The sequence below is a fragment of the Sminthopsis crassicaudata genome, chromosome 1, assembly GCF_048593235.1.
Source record: "Sminthopsis crassicaudata isolate SCR6 chromosome 1, ASM4859323v1, whole genome shotgun sequence".
Classification (NCBI taxonomy): Eukaryota; Metazoa; Chordata; class Mammalia; order Dasyuromorphia; family Dasyuridae; genus Sminthopsis; species Sminthopsis crassicaudata.
Genome location: NC_133617.1, coordinates 622,952,658 through 622,970,021, shown reverse-complemented (window position 1 = coordinate 622,970,021; position 17,364 = coordinate 622,952,658). Strand labels below are relative to the sequence as shown.

General features: G+C 33.7%; 1 protein-coding gene across 1 annotated transcript in view; it reads left to right on the top strand.

Annotated features, from left to right (window-relative positions):
• Positions 1-15,491, top strand: part of WDR70 (WD repeat domain 70) — a 295,974-nt gene extending 280,483 nt beyond the window's left edge. Inside the window, 2 exon segments of the mRNA XM_074282629.1 lie at positions 4,832-4,994; positions 15,232-15,491. Coding sequence (XP_074138730.1) covers positions 4,832-4,994; positions 15,232-15,319 — 251 coding nt within the window. The 3' untranslated portion in view covers positions 15,320-15,491.
• The last annotated feature ends 1,873 nt before the right edge of the window (positions 15,492-17,364 follow it).

Below are 17,364 nucleotides of genomic sequence, written 5' to 3'. Positions count from 1 at the left end.
CAATCCATTCCCCTAATGTGCATATGGTATCAGGCTTTATGTCTAGATCATGTGCCATTTTGACTTTATCTTGGTATATGGTGTGAGATGTTGATTTATGCCTATTTTCTGCCAAACTGCTTTCCAATTGTTCCAGCTTTTTTTTTTTTTTTTTTTTTTTTTTTGGTTTGTTTTTGGTCAAAATCTTGAATCTTTTGGTTTATCAAATACTAAATTGCTATGGTCATTTTTTGTGTATCTGTTCCACTGATCCACCACTCTGTTTCTTAGCTAGTACCTGATTGTTTTAATGATTACTGCTTTATAATACAGTTTGAGGTCTGTTATGACTAAGCCACTTAATTTTCTCATTTTTTCATTGATTCCCTTGACGTTTTGACGTTTTCTTCTTCCATGTGAATGTTGTTTTTTTTTTAAACTGTAAAATAATTTTTTGGTAGTTTGATTGGTATGTCACTAAGTAGATACATTTAGGTAGAAGTATCATTTAAATTATATTATATGATTAGATTATTATATTATATAGTTAATTCTAACTGGTCTCCCTTCCTCCCCACTCTGCTCTAGAGAAGACCACCATTTGATACAGATATATACATATATGTAAAGTGGTACACTTCTATTTATCAGTTCTTTCTTTGGAGCTAAATAGAATCTTCCTTCATAGATTCTTTTTAGTTGCTTGGAATATTTAAAATATTATTCGTGATTGTTCAGAGTTGTTCTTCAAACTGTATACAACATTCTCTTGGTTCTGCTCATTTCATTTTTCATTGTTTCATGCAAGCCTTAACATATTTTCCTAAAATCAACTGGCATTCAGTTCCAATGGTTTTGTGATGAAGACAGCCATCTGCACCCAGAGAGAGGACTGTGAAAACTAACTGTGGATCACAACGTAGTATTTTCACTTTTTTGTTGTTGTTTGCTTGCATTTTGTTTTCTTAATAATTTTCTTCTTTTTTGATCTGATTTTTCTTGTGCAGCATGATAATTGTGGAAATATGTACAGAAAAACTGCACATATTTAATATATATTGGATTACTTGCTGTCTAGGGAAGGGGGTGAGAAGAAGCGAAGGAAAAAATTTGGAACACAAGATTTTGCAAGGGTTGAATGTTGAAAATTATCCATATATATGTTTTGAAAATAAAAAGCTTTAATTTTAAAAAAAGCAAATAAAAAGAAACAAAAATTAAAACCAACTGGCATGTCTTATAGCAATAGTAGTATTCCATCACAATTATATATCACAACTTGTTTAGCTGTTCCACAATTATGGATCTCCCCTCAGTTTCTAATTCTTTATGACTACAAAGAGAGCTGCTATATTTATTTTAGAAAATATGGGTTCTTTTTCTTTTTTTCCTGATCACCTTCAAAAATGGACCCAACCCTAATAGTGGTATTGTGGGATCAGAGAGTATACACAATTTAATAAGTTTTTGGGCCTAATTCCAGAGTGTTCTCCAGAATGGTTGAATTAATTCACAATTCCACCAATAGTGTACTAGTGTCCCAATTTTTCTCTATCCCCTTTATTTATTAAGATAATAATATAATTTTTGGTTTTGTTACTGATATGAACACTTTGGCAATAGATTTTTTAAATAATGAACCAGACCTGCATTCCTGGCATAAATCTCACCTGGCTATAGCATATAATACTTGTGATATATTGCTGTAATCTTGCTTGTTTAGAATTATATCAATATTCATTAGGAAAATTAGGATGTAGTTTCCTTTTTTCTGTTTTTGCTGTTCCTAGTTTAGGTATCAATACTATATTTGTGTCATAAAAGGAATTAGATAGGAAATCTTTTTATTTATTTTCCAAATAGTTTATATAGTATTAGGATTATTTGTGAATCCATTTGGCCCTGGACATTTGTTCCCAAAGAATTCATTGATGGCTTGTTTAATTTCTTTTTCTTTGATGGAGTTAAATATTCTATTTCCTCTTCTGTTATTGTGGACAATTTACATTTTTTGTAAATATTCATCCGTTTCACTGAGATTGTAAGATTTATTGGCATATGATTAAACAAAATGACTCTTAATAATTGGCTTAATTTCTTTCCTCATTGGTGGTGATGAATTCACTACTTTCATTTTTGATGGTGGTAATTTGGTTTTCTTCTTTCCTTTTTTTAAAAATCAAATTAACCAGTGATTTTTTTTATTTTATTGTTCCCTCCCTTCTCTCCTCCCAATATAGGTTTATTTTTTGGTTCTATGTTTTTTTCTTTTTATTTCTTCTTTCAGTATTTCTTCCTTGACTTTTCAGGATCTCCAATTTGGTGTTTAATTTGGGGATTTTTAATTTGTTCTTTTTCTAGTGTTTTTTTTTTTTTAAGTTGCCCAATTCACTGATCTGCTCTTTATTTTATTGATGTTAGCAATTTAGAGATATAAATTTTCCCTTAAATACTATTTTTGTTGCATCCCACAAATTTTGGAATGCTATTTCATTGTTGTCATTCTCTTAAATGAAATTGTTTCTGAAATTTGTTCTTTGTTTAATCCTTTAGGATTAAAGTATTTCATTTCCAATTAATTTTAATTTATCTTTCTACTATACCTTATAGAATGTAATTTTTATTGCATTATTTATCTGAAAAGGATGCATTTAACACTTCATGTTTTGCATCCTAATACATGGCCAGCTTTTGTGTAGATTCTATGTATTACTGAGAAAAAAGTATTTTCCTTTCTGTTCTCATTCAGTTTTCTCAAGAGGTCTATCATATCTAACTTATAAAAAAATTCTATTCACCTCCTTAACTTATTTTTTGGTTAGATTAATCTAGTTTTGAGAGGAAAAAGTTGTGGTTCCCCACTAGTATAAATTTATTTACACACACACACACACACACACACACACACACACACACATTACCTTTTTGAGCCAGTTCTTATTACAGTTAGGCTCAATTATTGTCCACCACTCCTCCATGTTCGCCTCCACTGTAATAGCTCTTTTGTTCCTCTTTTGTGTAGGATAATTTACATCAGACTATTTCTTCCCTCTTCTCCCAGTGCAAATTTTTTTCTCATCCTTTAATTTTTTTTGTCATCTCTATAGTCAGCTCATACTCTCAACTCTTTATGTATACTCCTAATTGCCCTAATAGTGAAAGTTCTTAAGAGTTATAAGTATCATCTTCCCTTGTAGGAATTGTTCATTATTCTTTTGTGCGTTGTGAAAATACAATAAAATTTATTGTAAAAGACTTTTATAAATATAAGCTATTACACAGGAAAAAATTAGGGGAAGTAATCACATATATATACACAGAGAGAGAGTGAGAGTGTGTGTGTGTGTGTGTGTGTGTGTGTACATAAATATATCTGTGTTTAACTGTAGCCTGCTTGGGGAAAGTAGAGGGGAGAAAAGGGGGAAAAAAAAGAATAGTAAAAAGTGCATAGCAGAAGACAAAAGAAAATCTACAAGGAAGCAAAGATGGACAGTTATGAATACAATGTCTTCTATTTTATATAAGCTTTCATAAAATGGAAATTTATTGTTACATATTTTGAATCTTCCCTCATGCTCTGTGGGGAGGTTTTTTGTTTTCTTTTTTCTATTTTTTTTCTCATTAATTTTGCATTAAATTTTCAACAAATAAATACATTTTTAAAATAATGTCCAGAGGTGAGTAATTAGGATGATGAGAAGCCTCAAAATCATGCCATTGGAAGATTGCTTGAAGAAACTAAGGATATTTAGCCTCAAAAAGAAAAGACTTAAGAGAGGTATACAAAATGTGTTCAAGTATTTGAAGCTTGGTCATATGAAAACTGAATTAAACTTGTTTTTCTTGACTTTAGAGGTTATAGCTAGGTACAATAGTAGAAATTTCAGAGAGGCAAATTTAGGTTGAGTATAAAGAAAATTTGCATGTTTGTTAGAGCAGTCTTAAGGTAAAATAGTCTGACTTAGGAAGTACTCCATGCTACTTTCCTTCCCCCTTCCTAGAAGTTTTCAAACAAAATGGCCAGTTGTTACATGTATTGTAGAAAAGATTCTTAATTAATTATAAATTGTTTCAGAAAATTCCTAAGATCCCTTCAAGTTCTCTTAGTTGTTGTGATTTTTTACCTAAGTATCTTGCACTTATTATGTGCTCAGAAATATAGTGGTTAGTTTTGCTTTGGGCTGTTTTTTTTTTTTTAACTTTAATTTGAATTTTAATGAAATTAAATTTTAATTTTATCAGCTAACTAGAGCAAGGTGGGATATATACTTAGAAACTGATGTTTCTCCTAATATCATTGATGTCATAGAATACATTTGACAAGTGAGAAATGAAAATATTCTAACCTTGGATATATCAGCTTGAAATTAGCCTAAATTTAGATGGAAATGTTATGATTGTTTTAAACTTGAGAATAGGGAGAATTAAGGACAATTGTGGGAAATTTTCTTTATATTTGTATATATTATTGGGAACTTAATGATTTTTACCTTTTGTTTTCATGGTCACCATAAATTAAAGTCACACTAAGCCAGCATATAATGTCTTAACATAGGAAACAAAGCCAGTGTGATTTGGCATTAATACATATAATGTTGAAATATCTAATATTTGAAGATACTTCATGTGATAGAAAGTTCATTCCACTGAGAAATATGAAAATCAGGTCACCATGGCCAACTCACCCTTTCTCAACATATTATAATTCAGTCAATAGGCCAGTTGTGGAAACCACTCTAAGCACTTCTCAATTTTGTCAAATGGTGTGGATAAATAAACTCCTAAAAGTACAGAATGTACTGGGATTGCCCATGTCTTTGATTTCTAAATTTTATTCTTTGCTCTGAAACAGGTCGCGGTGGTAGAGTTGGAACCCATGGAGGAACCTTGTCATCATACATAGTGAAAAACATTGCTCTGGATAAGACTGATGATAGCAACCCCCGGGAAGCCATTTTACGGCATGCAAAGGAAGCAGAGGATAACCCATACTGGGTTGCTCCAGCATATTCCAAGTAAGGACTGATTTGTTGTTGTTTTTATTTTTAAAAATAAGTTAGAATGAGTTTGCCATATGTAAATAGATTTTTGGAGGGATCAATGTTCCCCTTTTCTTTATCATAGTATGCTTTAGGAAAGGTACCCATAACCATTATCTACATCTTGATATGATCCTGAAAGTGAAGGGAAGCATTGTAATTTATAGAGTAGAGGTTCAGACCTACATTTTATTTTTTTTATTTTTTATTCTTGCATTTAAATCAGCATTTTATTAGTAACACTCCACACTTAGTGTTTAAATATTTAATATGAACAATTGACTTTCATTTGGCAATTATGGATAGAAATATTCTCTCATAGGAGACCCCCAAGTGGAAAATGATAGTGTATGTCATAAGCAAATTTATTAGAAAATGTTTTATCCATGCCCTTACCTGAGAAGCAATGTTCCCAATGGTTAAACCACTTTATTGAATGGCTTCTTTTTTTTTTTTTTTTTTTATGAAAGCTTTTATAAAACATATGCATGGTTAACTTTTCAATTATTGACCCTTGCAAAACTTTCTGTTCCAAATTTTTCCCTCCTATCCCTCACCCCCTCCTCTAGATGGCAGGTAGTTCAATGCATGTTAAATAAATTAAAATATATGTTAAATCCAATATATGTATACATATTTATACAGTTATCTTGCTGCACAAGAAAAAATCAGATCAAGAACCCGAGAAAGAAAACAAAATGCAAGCAAACATCAGCAGAAAGAGTGAAAATGCTATATTGTGGTCTACATTCAGTTCCCACAGTCCTCTCTCTGGGTGTATATGGCTCTCTTCATCACTGAACAATTAGAATTGGTTTGAATCATCTCATTGTTGAAGAGAGGCATCAGACCTACATTTTAGAAGGAACACTTTAACTGCTGAGTGGAGGATGCATCAAAATACAGAGAGGCTTTAAGTAGGCAGACCAACCAACAGGCTCTTACAATAAGTGGTGAGGTGATGATGACGGCATTATGGTAGTAGCAGTGTCGGAGAAGAGAAGGGGCCATCTTCAAGAGTTGTTACAATGGTAAAAATGGACAGACCAGGGTGGGAGAACTTAAGGATGACACCTAGCTTTTAAATCTGGGTGACTAAGAGGATAATTATTAATAAGGGAAGTTAGGAAGAAGAAAGATTCTTTTGGGAAAAGATAATGAGTTCAGTTCTAAATATGATGAGTTTAAGATATCTATGAAACATCCAGTTTGAGATGTTCAGTAGATAGTTAGAAATGTGAGCTTCAGCATAAGAAGATCAAAAGAGAGATTAAGGCTGGATAAATGGATTTAAGAATCATCAGCTGATTTCCTTCACAGATTAATTCTACACTATTTCAAAGTCCGATTCTTTTTGTACAACAAAATAACTGTATGAACATGTATAAATATATTGTATTTAACTTATACTTTAACATATTTAACATGTATTGGTCAACCTGCCATCTGGGGGAGAGGGGGTGGGGAGGAAGGGAAAAGTTGGAACAAAAGGTTTTGCAGCTATCAATGCTGAAAAATTACCCATGCATATATCTTGTAAATAAAAAGCTATTAAAAAAAAAAAAAAAGAATCATCAACAAAAAGATGATCATTGGATCCATAGGAACTTATGAAATTGTCATTTGGAATAACATACAAGGAGAAGAGGGTAGAACCTGTGGGATATCCACAGTCAGCAATGTGACCTGGCTGCAGATCCAGTAAAGTAGACTAAAGGAGAGCAGTCAGACAAGTAGAAGAAGAAACAGGAGAAAATGGTGTCCCAAAAACCTAGAGAGATGAGAGTATTAAGAGAAGACGATGATTGGCAGAATCAAAGCTATAGAGAAGACAAGAAAGATGAGGATTGAAACAAGACTATTAGTTTGGGGTATTAAGAGATTGTTAATAACTTTTGAGAGATCTGTTTCAGTTGAATGATGATTTAAGTAAAACTGTTCAGTTCTTAAGAAGAGTGAAAGGAAAGGAAGTAGACTGCTATTTGCAGCCTTTTCAAAGAGCTCAACCACAAAAACAAAAAGGGGAGATATATGGGATGATAATGGGGATAGGTGGATCAAGTAAGGGTTTCTTGACTTTGGGAGATGCCGTCATCATCACCTCACCACTTATTGTAAGAGCCTGCTGGCTGGTCTGCCTACTTAAATTTTGGACATTTAGAAACAGTAAGGAAGCAGCTAATAGACAAGGAGAGAAAAAAGATAAGAGAAAGTGAGGATGTCAAAGGGAACCATCTCCTAGAGATGGGATGGGATGGAATGGGACCACTAGTGCATATTTAGAGAGTTTCACCTTAGTAAGGAGGGCTTCATTTGAAACATAGATGAAGGAGAAGAATGGTGGAAGACATCTGATGCTATGAGACTGCATAATAGAGAATAGTGTGAAATAAGGTTTTAAAAGTTGGAGCCAGATTGTGGGGGAGCTTTCAATATCTGGCTGAGGGATTTGTATCGTGTCCTACAGGATGTAGAGAATCATTGAAGGTCCAAGCAGAAAAGTAGCATTTTCAGTCCTATGCATTAAAAATAATACTTTGGTATTATATAAACAATAATTTTTAGAGGGGATGAGTAGGGTGACTAGTTAGGAAACTATTACAACATTCTAGGTAAGAGGTGATAGAGGCCTGAATCAAGGTAGGAATTTCACGAGTGGAAAGAAGGAGAGAAGGAGAGTGAGAGAAGAGAGAAAAAAAGACAAGGGGGTCGGGAGAAAAAGAGACACAGAGAGAGGTCAAGAGTAGGATGTGGGTAGTAAGTAAGTGTAATAAAAGTAAGTAAGTGAGTAATAAAAAAGAAAGAACTGAAGGTGGTTTTAAGCCTTAATAATTGGAAGGATATTGATGTTGAACATTTCCAGTAGCATAGAGTTCTATACTACTCTACTCCAGCAGAGTCCTGGACAAATAAGTATCATCCTCAACTCTTCATCCTTACCCCCCATCATGTTGCCAAGACATGTTATCTCCCTACTTAGTAAACTCCAGTGGCTCCTGATCGCTTCCAGAATCAGAGCCCTGGTTTTCAGAGCCTGTTTGATATTCAGAACCCTTCATGACCACACAATTATACCCACTTTTTCAGTCTTCTTCAACTTTACACCCTTTCCTTGATCTAGTGATACTGGCTTCCTGGCGATTCCTCAAACACAACACTCCATTTCCTAAGTGAGAGCATTTTTGTTGGCTGTCCCCCTGCCTGGAATGTTCATCATAATCTGTCCCTCTTGGTTTTCTTGGTTTCCTTCAAGTAGAACATTTTACAAAGCCTTTTCCAAACCTCCTTAATTCTAGTGCCTTTTCTATTGATTATTTCCAATTTATGTTGTATGTAGCTTATTTGTACATAGTTATTTGGATCTGAAGTCCTGAGAACAGGGATTGTCTTTTACTTTTCTTTTGTATTCCCAACAGTAGTACAGTGGCTGGCATATAATAGGCCCTTGATAAATGTTTTTTGACATTCTGAGTACTCCTGAAGCTCAGGAGAGTAATTTGTGCTATATTATATCATCATTATTATCATGGCTTTATTATGTGTTAAACACTGTACTAAGCATTGGGGCTACAAAGAAAAGCAAAAATATAGTCTCTTCCTTGGGAATAGTAGTTACTTCCAACCATCTCTTCCCCAGCAAGAGGCAAGTGAGAAAATATTTTACTCCAGAAATGAATATAATGTGCATATGTACAGACTCATTTTTTTTTTTTTTTTAGTTCAGATCTGGCCCCAGATACTTACTAACTTGTATGATCCTGGGTATGTCACTTAACCTTGTTTGCTTCAGTGTCCCCATCTCTCATAGAGAAAGAAATGACAAACCACTCCAGTATCTTTGCTAAGAAAACCCCAAATGGGGTCAGAAAGAGGTAAAAACAACTGAAACAACTGAACAACAACAAAACACAATTTAACTGGTACATTTTGAGTAAAATTAAAAACACTTGTTCAAGAAAAGATTTTTCCCATAATTGATATGTAATATTTATCAATTTATTAATTGAATGTGTTTCATAACACAGACTATTTAATAATAGTTTCAATTTATCTAATGCTTTTAACTTTCCTTCAAATTATCTCATTTTATCTTTACAGCCGTGGGTGAGGTAGATAGAGCAAATATTATGATCCTCTGTTGAGAAAACTAAGATGCAGACATTGAAATGACTTGTCCTTAGTCACACAGCCACTTAGTGACAAGGTAGAAACCCTAGTCCAATAGATTAATTTGTTTCTTGTATATTGCAGTAGTAATAATAGCAACTCTTAACTTTTTTATTTCAAATTGTTTCAAGAAATCTGTGATCTCATTCTTTTTGACATACTTTCTAGCAGTGAAACATACAACCTATCTGTTCCTTCTCGTCCTATCTTACTTATCTATGCCAGTCCATAACTGTTATCATCAGCATGCTGGAGAATACCTTCTCTAGTCCCCCTTTGTTGAGAGTACCCAGGCTGTCCACCAGTTATCCTTCACTCTTGCCATGTGATGAGATTTCTCCAGTGACTTCTTTATACTACTTCTGACATTCAACTCCTCATTTATAACATGTCATAACCTGCTCACTTTTAATCCTGCTCTGATTCTACTTCCCTTTCTTAATAGTTTCACCCTTGTTGACCAGTTCAGCCATACATCATTAAATATTTATTCCTGAATCACTTAATCTTTTGTCTTCTCATCAGTCACACCTTTCCAAATCTCAACCATGAATTATTTACACCACCCACCTTCTGCTTGGATGCTGCTGAATGCTCCTGGAGAAAGCTCTGCAACTATGCCAACTGGGTACAGTTTTATCCAATTCAACAAGTGCTTGTTAAGTACATAGGCATTTACAAAGCAGCTGTGTGGAGACTAGAGAAGAAAAGAGATTATGTAGGAAACCTTTTCAATAAAGTGCAGATGAGGAGTGATGAGGACCTTATCTAAGTGGCCCTCTGAATAGAAAAGGACTGAACTGAGATATATGTGAATATGAAATTTAGGAGACTGAGTGCTTATAAGGAGTAAGCAAGAGAGAAGAGAGTCCAGGATGTCCCTGAAGTTAGAAATTAGAATGATTAGAAAAATAGTGATACTTCAACAGAAAAAAGAAAGTAGGAATAGGCAATGGTTGAAGGGGTAAGGAATGGGACAGAAAAAATGAGCTCTGTCTTTGGATGTAGTTTGAGTTTTATTTGGATGTAGTTGTAGTTTCATTGAGTTGGAAATACTTCTAGAACATCTAATTGCAAATATCCATTAGGCAATCAGTGATTCAGAACTGAATTTTAGGAGAAAGACTGGAATAGTCCAACTAGTTGGATCTGATAAGATTATCCAAGATAGAGAAGAGCTAAGAGGTCACAAGATAAATCCTTGCTTCACTACAAATTTAATCTTAACTAAACCTTCATAGCCACATGAGGATCCCTTTGTTGTCTTCATTACAAATGTTCCCTCCCCAAACTTCCTATATTTCCCCCTTTTCCTTTTCCTCTCCTTCTCTCCCCCCATCTTCTCCCACTTCACCCTCATCAAAGGACCTTACTTTCTACTCTACTGAAAAAAATATAGAGGCTTTTCATTGTGAATCCCTTCTTTCCTTTCTTCCCACTCCATTACATTTTTATTATCTCTCATTTTTTTTCCTTCTCTGTTTTTGTCTCAGTAAAGAGGTCAGCCTTTCTCAGCTTCTAGGGTAATAAGAACAAACTTCACTTTTTGGTATTTAAAGATATCTTAATATCTTAATAAGATAATCTGTCTCCATGCTGTTTATTTAAATTTATTTCACATTGCTTACTCGTAACATGCTTAACATTCTAGCAAAATTGGCTCACAAAATTTGGTTATTCCCATCTCCCACTCTGTGCTTTTGCCAGTTGACAGTCATCTTGAAATGCTCTCCTTTCTTCCACCTTGGACTTTGGGAATCCCTGTAACTTTTCAAGGGTTAATTTGGTTGCTACTTCTTGAAAGAAATCTTTTCTGATTCCTCCAATTTCTAATGCTCTCATTATGATATTATGATATTACTTTGTATTTATGTCTATATGTTTTGTGCTTACTTGTCTATTAACACATTGATTCTCTGTGATAGAATCTAAGTTCCTTGGGTGGCAGTGATTATTTCATTTTTGTTTCTATGTCTCAGTGTTTGGCTTGTAATAAAGGCTTGATAAATATTTGTTGTATTTAATTGAATTTATTTAACCATAAGATTTAAGTTTAGGTGACTGCAGTAGGTGATGCCATTGAGAAAAATTGGAAACTAGGAGAATGGGTGCATTTTAGAGGGGAGATGAGTTATCTTTGGTTCATGGAGAGATGTTTGCAGGTATGTGTCTGTTCATTATGCTAAGCACATATCTCTATATACTTCTTCCTCTTGCTTCAGAGCCCTTCAGAGGCCCTGAATCTATCCCCTAAAATTTATTGAGCTCCTCTTCCTAAACTCAAGGCAGTGTATACGACACAGTCACCAGTTAGCCAATCTTACTAGGCTCTTTCTCTTCTGTTCACCTGCTAGAGTATATAGTTTACTGCCAAGTGGCAAAGTGTTTGAAGGGAAGCTAGTATTTAAAAGGATCTTTTTTAAAGGTCACTGTAATTGAGAATGTGTGCTTGGTTGTTTTTCTTCACTGCAATTGACTCTACTAATGTGATGAAATGTAGATTTAATAGGGACTGCTTTTTCATTTAAAAAAACAACATTGTTTTATATGACTATACATGCGTAAATGTGGCACTTGCTTTAACACTGTTAAATTCCCTAATGCTAATAACTCAGCCAGCATGTTTAGGCCTTTTAATTTCATTGATTGAATATTAGATTTCATTCCTGACATTGACAATGTAATTGCCATGAAAGTTTTAAAACACAGCAGGATCACAGAAGCCTCTCATTCAACCACACGTGGGCAGATTTAGTTACAGTTTCTTGTTAAAAGATGTTGCTAGAGGGAGAAAAAAAAAAGGAGCTGGCCGAGGAGTGGGCAGGATGTAGGTCCAGAATGCTATTAGCTTACACACCAGACAGGGATAGATGTGTGTGGGAGTTTGGAAGATTGCCAGTAGCCTGCCAAGCTTGACAGCTCTGTCAGTAGATGGTGAGTCTTCTTGCCAAATACACTGCCATTATTGCTTGTTCAGTAAATTTAATTTTCAATATGCATATCATTTCTGACACAGGATCTCTAAATATGTATGCATGAAAATATTATTATTACTTCAGAGCACCTCATGTAAAGCCACATTGGATAGGTAAGGGCAAGATTTAAATACATATTGTGTACGTGTATGTAAAACATACACAATAGAGAAAGAAAATAATTGCTTTAATTATGCTGGTAGTTCATAGAGTATTCCTTTACTATGTGTCTTTAAAAAAAAAAATACTCCAAGCATAGGCATTATTTCATTGATAACCTATTCATTTTAGGAAAATCCAATTTAACAAAAGTTTGTAGAAACATCCTTAGTTATACTAAAGAATTCACCACAGGCTTTCTCCAAATAATAATCCATACTCTTCCCTCCTCTGGCCTTCAAGATATTTTACATAGCATTCATTTTATAAAAATTCAGTCTGTGCACAGCTTTCAAAAACATACCTATTATGTAAAGGAATGTACATTTGATTAATAATTTATACATGTTGCCAAAGGTACAGTACTGGCTGTCATAAAAGTTTTATAATACATTGTAGTATCTTTTGGAAAATGGACAGTTAAGATTTCTAAAAATGTATATGGTACTCTTCAAATCCAATTGGTTTACCAGTGTGGTGTATTTTCACTTTGGTGATAAGGTGCCTCCTGGCAGCTCAGGAGCTTATTCCTATCCCTGGAGTCCTTTCTACCCAGGGCTCCTGGAATCACTTCCCCTTTTTTTAATGTTCCTCTTCCCTACTTCATTTATTCTTACCCTGCTTTTGAACTTTCACTTGTATAGTTCTGGGGGAGAGAGGGAGAGAGGGGATGTTCTTTTTTGTGTCTAGCATATTTTTTGCTTTACATATTATTTCTTCCTAAAGAAAATGGAAAATTCTTTATCCAGAAAAATCTTTTTGCCTTTTCATTTTTTCAACTGTTTCTTATGTTTAACACCAGTTACCTTTGTTTTGATGTTGAACAGAGAAAGCTATTGAAGCTACAAGGTTTTTAGCCAAACCCTTTCATTTGAATAATTCTGTGATTGTAACGACTAGGTTAGAGTTCATCTGGACCATATTTATCCTAATAGAGTTAACAAGTATATCCGATTATCAAGTCATGGCTATAATTGACTTTGTACTTTGAGGTTTTTCTTTATAATAAACAATGGGCTCTAGGCCAAGAAAACCTGTGGTTTCTCCTCACATAGTTGTAAATAATATTATACAAGGGATTCCCCCTCATAGTCATGCCATTAGCCTGTAGCTAGCTTTATACTTTGTGAATGAATCATATCAGATGAGTAATGATGATTAAAAAGAATTTGATCTGTGAACTTTCAATTATAGTTGAAAACATTTTGTCTGTTTCACTGTAGAGTGAATTCTAGTGGAAAGTAAGGCTAACTTAAAACTCTATCAGTCAATAGAAAGGGGATGTGTTGATGTCTTAAATGTTTCTGCAAGATCAATAGAATATTAAAAAAAAAGTAAAAACAGGAAGGTGGGTAGATGGGAATACTCTGTTTATTGCTTGTTCTTTATATATAGTTGTAAATTTTTATGTTGTATATGTAGTTGTGACTTTATAGATTTTTTTGGTAGACTTTTTGCAAGAATATTTGTTAGAAGGGGCTCTCATTTTGTCCAAAGAAGCCTAAGGATTAAGAACAAATTGGATTTTAGAATGGATAATTACTCAGATCATATTAAATACTTAATTTATATACTACTTTAAGTCTTACAAAGGGTTTTTCCATGTATTTAATTCATTTGATTCTCATAGCCTGAGATATAGATACTCTATAAGGGAAAACCTTAGGTTTTAGACAGGTATGTGTGGCTAGTGGCTACTGGATTCCCTAGCAGTTCTGGTATGCAATTCACACTATGTAGCAATGGTAGGAGTTGTGGGTAAATTTTGCTCCTCCAAAAAAAATAAAGTAACAATAAGAAATCATCCAGAATTGTAACTTTATCCCCGCCCTTAACCTATACATAAAAATGTGCTTGAATGTGTGTATTTATAAAACACATTTACCTACGTAAAATCAAAAATTTTGCCACATAGAACTCTTGAAGTATCTAAGGAAATTAAGCTATAACTTGAAAGTATAAAGTTTTTTAAAATTAAACTTCGAAATGTTATGTTTCTTTCAAAAATTATTTCCTTCAAAATGTGAAATGACTTTTTAAAGGTGGAATTAATCATCCATGTGGGAAATATTGAAGTATATATTATTTAAATTCTAATAGCTGCAATTTTCCCCATTTGATGATAGGCAAGAATTTCATAAAGTTAAGCATGTTTATAAAGCATTGAAAGTTCCCATGAAGATTATTTTATTTATAATACTATAGGGCTATATAGTGGTACCTTCTCAAAGACTCAAAATTTTCATACCTTGTACTGGTCAAACCTCATTATTTTCTTTTTGTTTTCTTTGCTGGCTATTGTAAAACTTCAAAGTAGGCTTTATTTTTAAAACACCAGTTTAGTTAAAAAACAAACAAACAAACAGTCAGTTTAAGTCTGTCTTCTACCACACAGTAAAATTTCATGGCAAAGTGCTGTTCAAAACTGGAACAGTGTTGCTATATAGAATTACAAATAATTTGGTTGGAGTTTCTGTCTAGGCCTTGCTGTGGCTCTAACTTGGACCACCTTCATTTTCTAGACAACTCCTTGGTCAGCACTATTCTCTAGTTCTTTTCACATCTCCCAAATTTGCCTAAAATCCAGATGGTTCAGTATTTGAGTGGTTGAGGATTCCACTGTATTTAAATTATATTTTCAATCCATCCTAGGAAAACACAGGTTACATAGTCCACTGTGGAGTGTGAATCCTTCTCTCTGCACTTTATAGGTTTCCCCCTCATGTTTTTAGTGGTCAGAAACTTAAGGATTAATATTTAATCATTCAGAGGAGAAGTAATGATGACTAGTTTTTTAAAAAATTCATTTTCTAGCTCTTTGCCGAAAGGAACAAATCACACCTTGTTGGAAGCTCTGTAAGTGTTCATCAAATGCTCACTAACTAAATTATTTTCCTTTTCTTTTGTTTTAGGACTCAGCCTAAAACTGTTTTTGCAGAAGTGGAATCTGAAGATGAAGAAACAAAGAATGAACCAGAGTGGAAAAAACGTAAAATTTAAAGAATTCATTTTGAGGTCAGAAAGGAGTGGAGAGAGTCACAGTCAATTTTTTTTGCAAATAAATGAGTATTATGATTCCTAATATCAGTAATAACTGTTTTAAAGTTGTATTAAATATGTGCTCAATTTTTTTTTTTTTGCATTTATTAAACCAGTTTATTTTCATTATTCATTAAAGAAGCAGATTCTTTTTTTTTTCCCTCTGAGGCAATTGGGGTTAAGTGATTTGCCCAGGGTCACACAGCTGGGATAGTGTCTGAGACCAGATTTGAACTCAGGTCCTCCTGACTTCAGGACTGGTGCTCTATCCACTACACCACCTAGCTGCCCCAAAGGAGTAGATTTTTAATCTGTGCCTGGTATTAAATATTATATGGAAGTTATAGTCAATCAATATAAATGTTTCTATATCTAAAGAGAAAATTTTTATGCATTTTATAGTTGCATCTATTTGGAACAAATTGAAACCAAGGAGATATAATATGGATATTAACATCAAAAGGTCCATCTTGGGGCAGCTAGGTGGCACAATGAATAGATTACTGACCCTTGAGTCAGTAAGACCTAGGTTCAAATTCAGCCTCTGAAATTTACTAGGTAGGAATCCTGGGCAAGTCACTTAACCTCAATTGTTCCCTCATCCCCCCAAAAAAGGTCCATATTTTTGTACAACTTCTCATATGATATTTGTATAATTAGAGTTCATTAATTTGATTAGGATTTTAGTTTGAAAGATATTTATGTCCCTGTCTTTTGACTCACTTTAATATTCTATTTTCATTTTATACTATACAGTAAAAAGAAGTTATTTTCTACTTGCTAGGATTAAAGGTCAAATTCAGAATCTAATCTAGAATAAATTAGAATAATCTTTTCATGTTCCAGTTTATCATCATCTGAGAAGTGAGGATAAGATAAGAACTCCTTTTCCAATAGGATTGAAATGAAAAAGTATCCTTCTTTCTAGTCTCCCCCAAACGGCAGCCAATTTCATATAGGTTATGCATATATAATCATGTTCAACATATTTCCATATTAATCATGTTATGAAAAAAGAAGCAGAAAAAATGGAAAAAAACACAAGAAACAAAAAACAAACCAAAAAAATTTAAAATATATTTCCATCTGCATTTAGTCTTCATAGTTCTTTCTCTGAGTGGATGTTATTTTTCACAACAATTCTTTTGAAATTGTCTTAGATCACTGTATTGCCGAGAAGAGCTAAGTCTGTCATAGGTGATTATAACACAATGTTGCTGTTATTGCATACAGTATTCTCTTGGCTTTGTTCACTTCACTCAGTATCAGTTCGTGTAAGTCTTTCCAGGTTTTTCTGAAATCTGAATACTCATCATTTCTTATAGCACAATAGTATTCCATTACATTCATATACCACAACTTGTTCAGCCATTTCCCAATTGATGGATATCCCCTCAGTGTCCAGTTCTTTGCCACCACAAAAAGAACTGTGCAAATATCATGTGGGTCTTTTCCCCTTTTTTATGATTTCTTTGGAATACAGACTTGGTAGTGGTGTTGCTGTATCAAAGGATATGCATAGTTTTATAGCTCTTTAGGCATAGTTCCAAACACTTCTCCAGAATAGTTAGATCAGGTCTCAACTTTACCAACAGTGATTTATGCAAGTCATACAAGTGGGAATAACTTCCCAAAAGTTTATCAAAGGGGTCCTATCCAATATGCTGAGGGCCTTCTTTCAATTCTCTTAACATCAGGAGAACATGCTGATTGTGTGTCAATTTGAGTGCTGGTGAATTCTCGACCATGGATCTAGTCCATTTCCATTCCCCTCCTTTTTTTTTTTTTTTTTTTTTTAATCTTTCCTAAGTATTATCACTTAGTTCTTCATAATTCATCTTCAGTGCTCTTTTGATGAATTTCAATTTCATGAAAATTAAATATTAAAAAATATAACCTTGGTATCATCAATGTGACCTCTCTAAAAATCTTGCCTCCTATTCCATTGAAAAAACTGAGGGCATTTGAAGAGAACTTCCTTTTCTCCCCTATTCTTCATTTCCCAT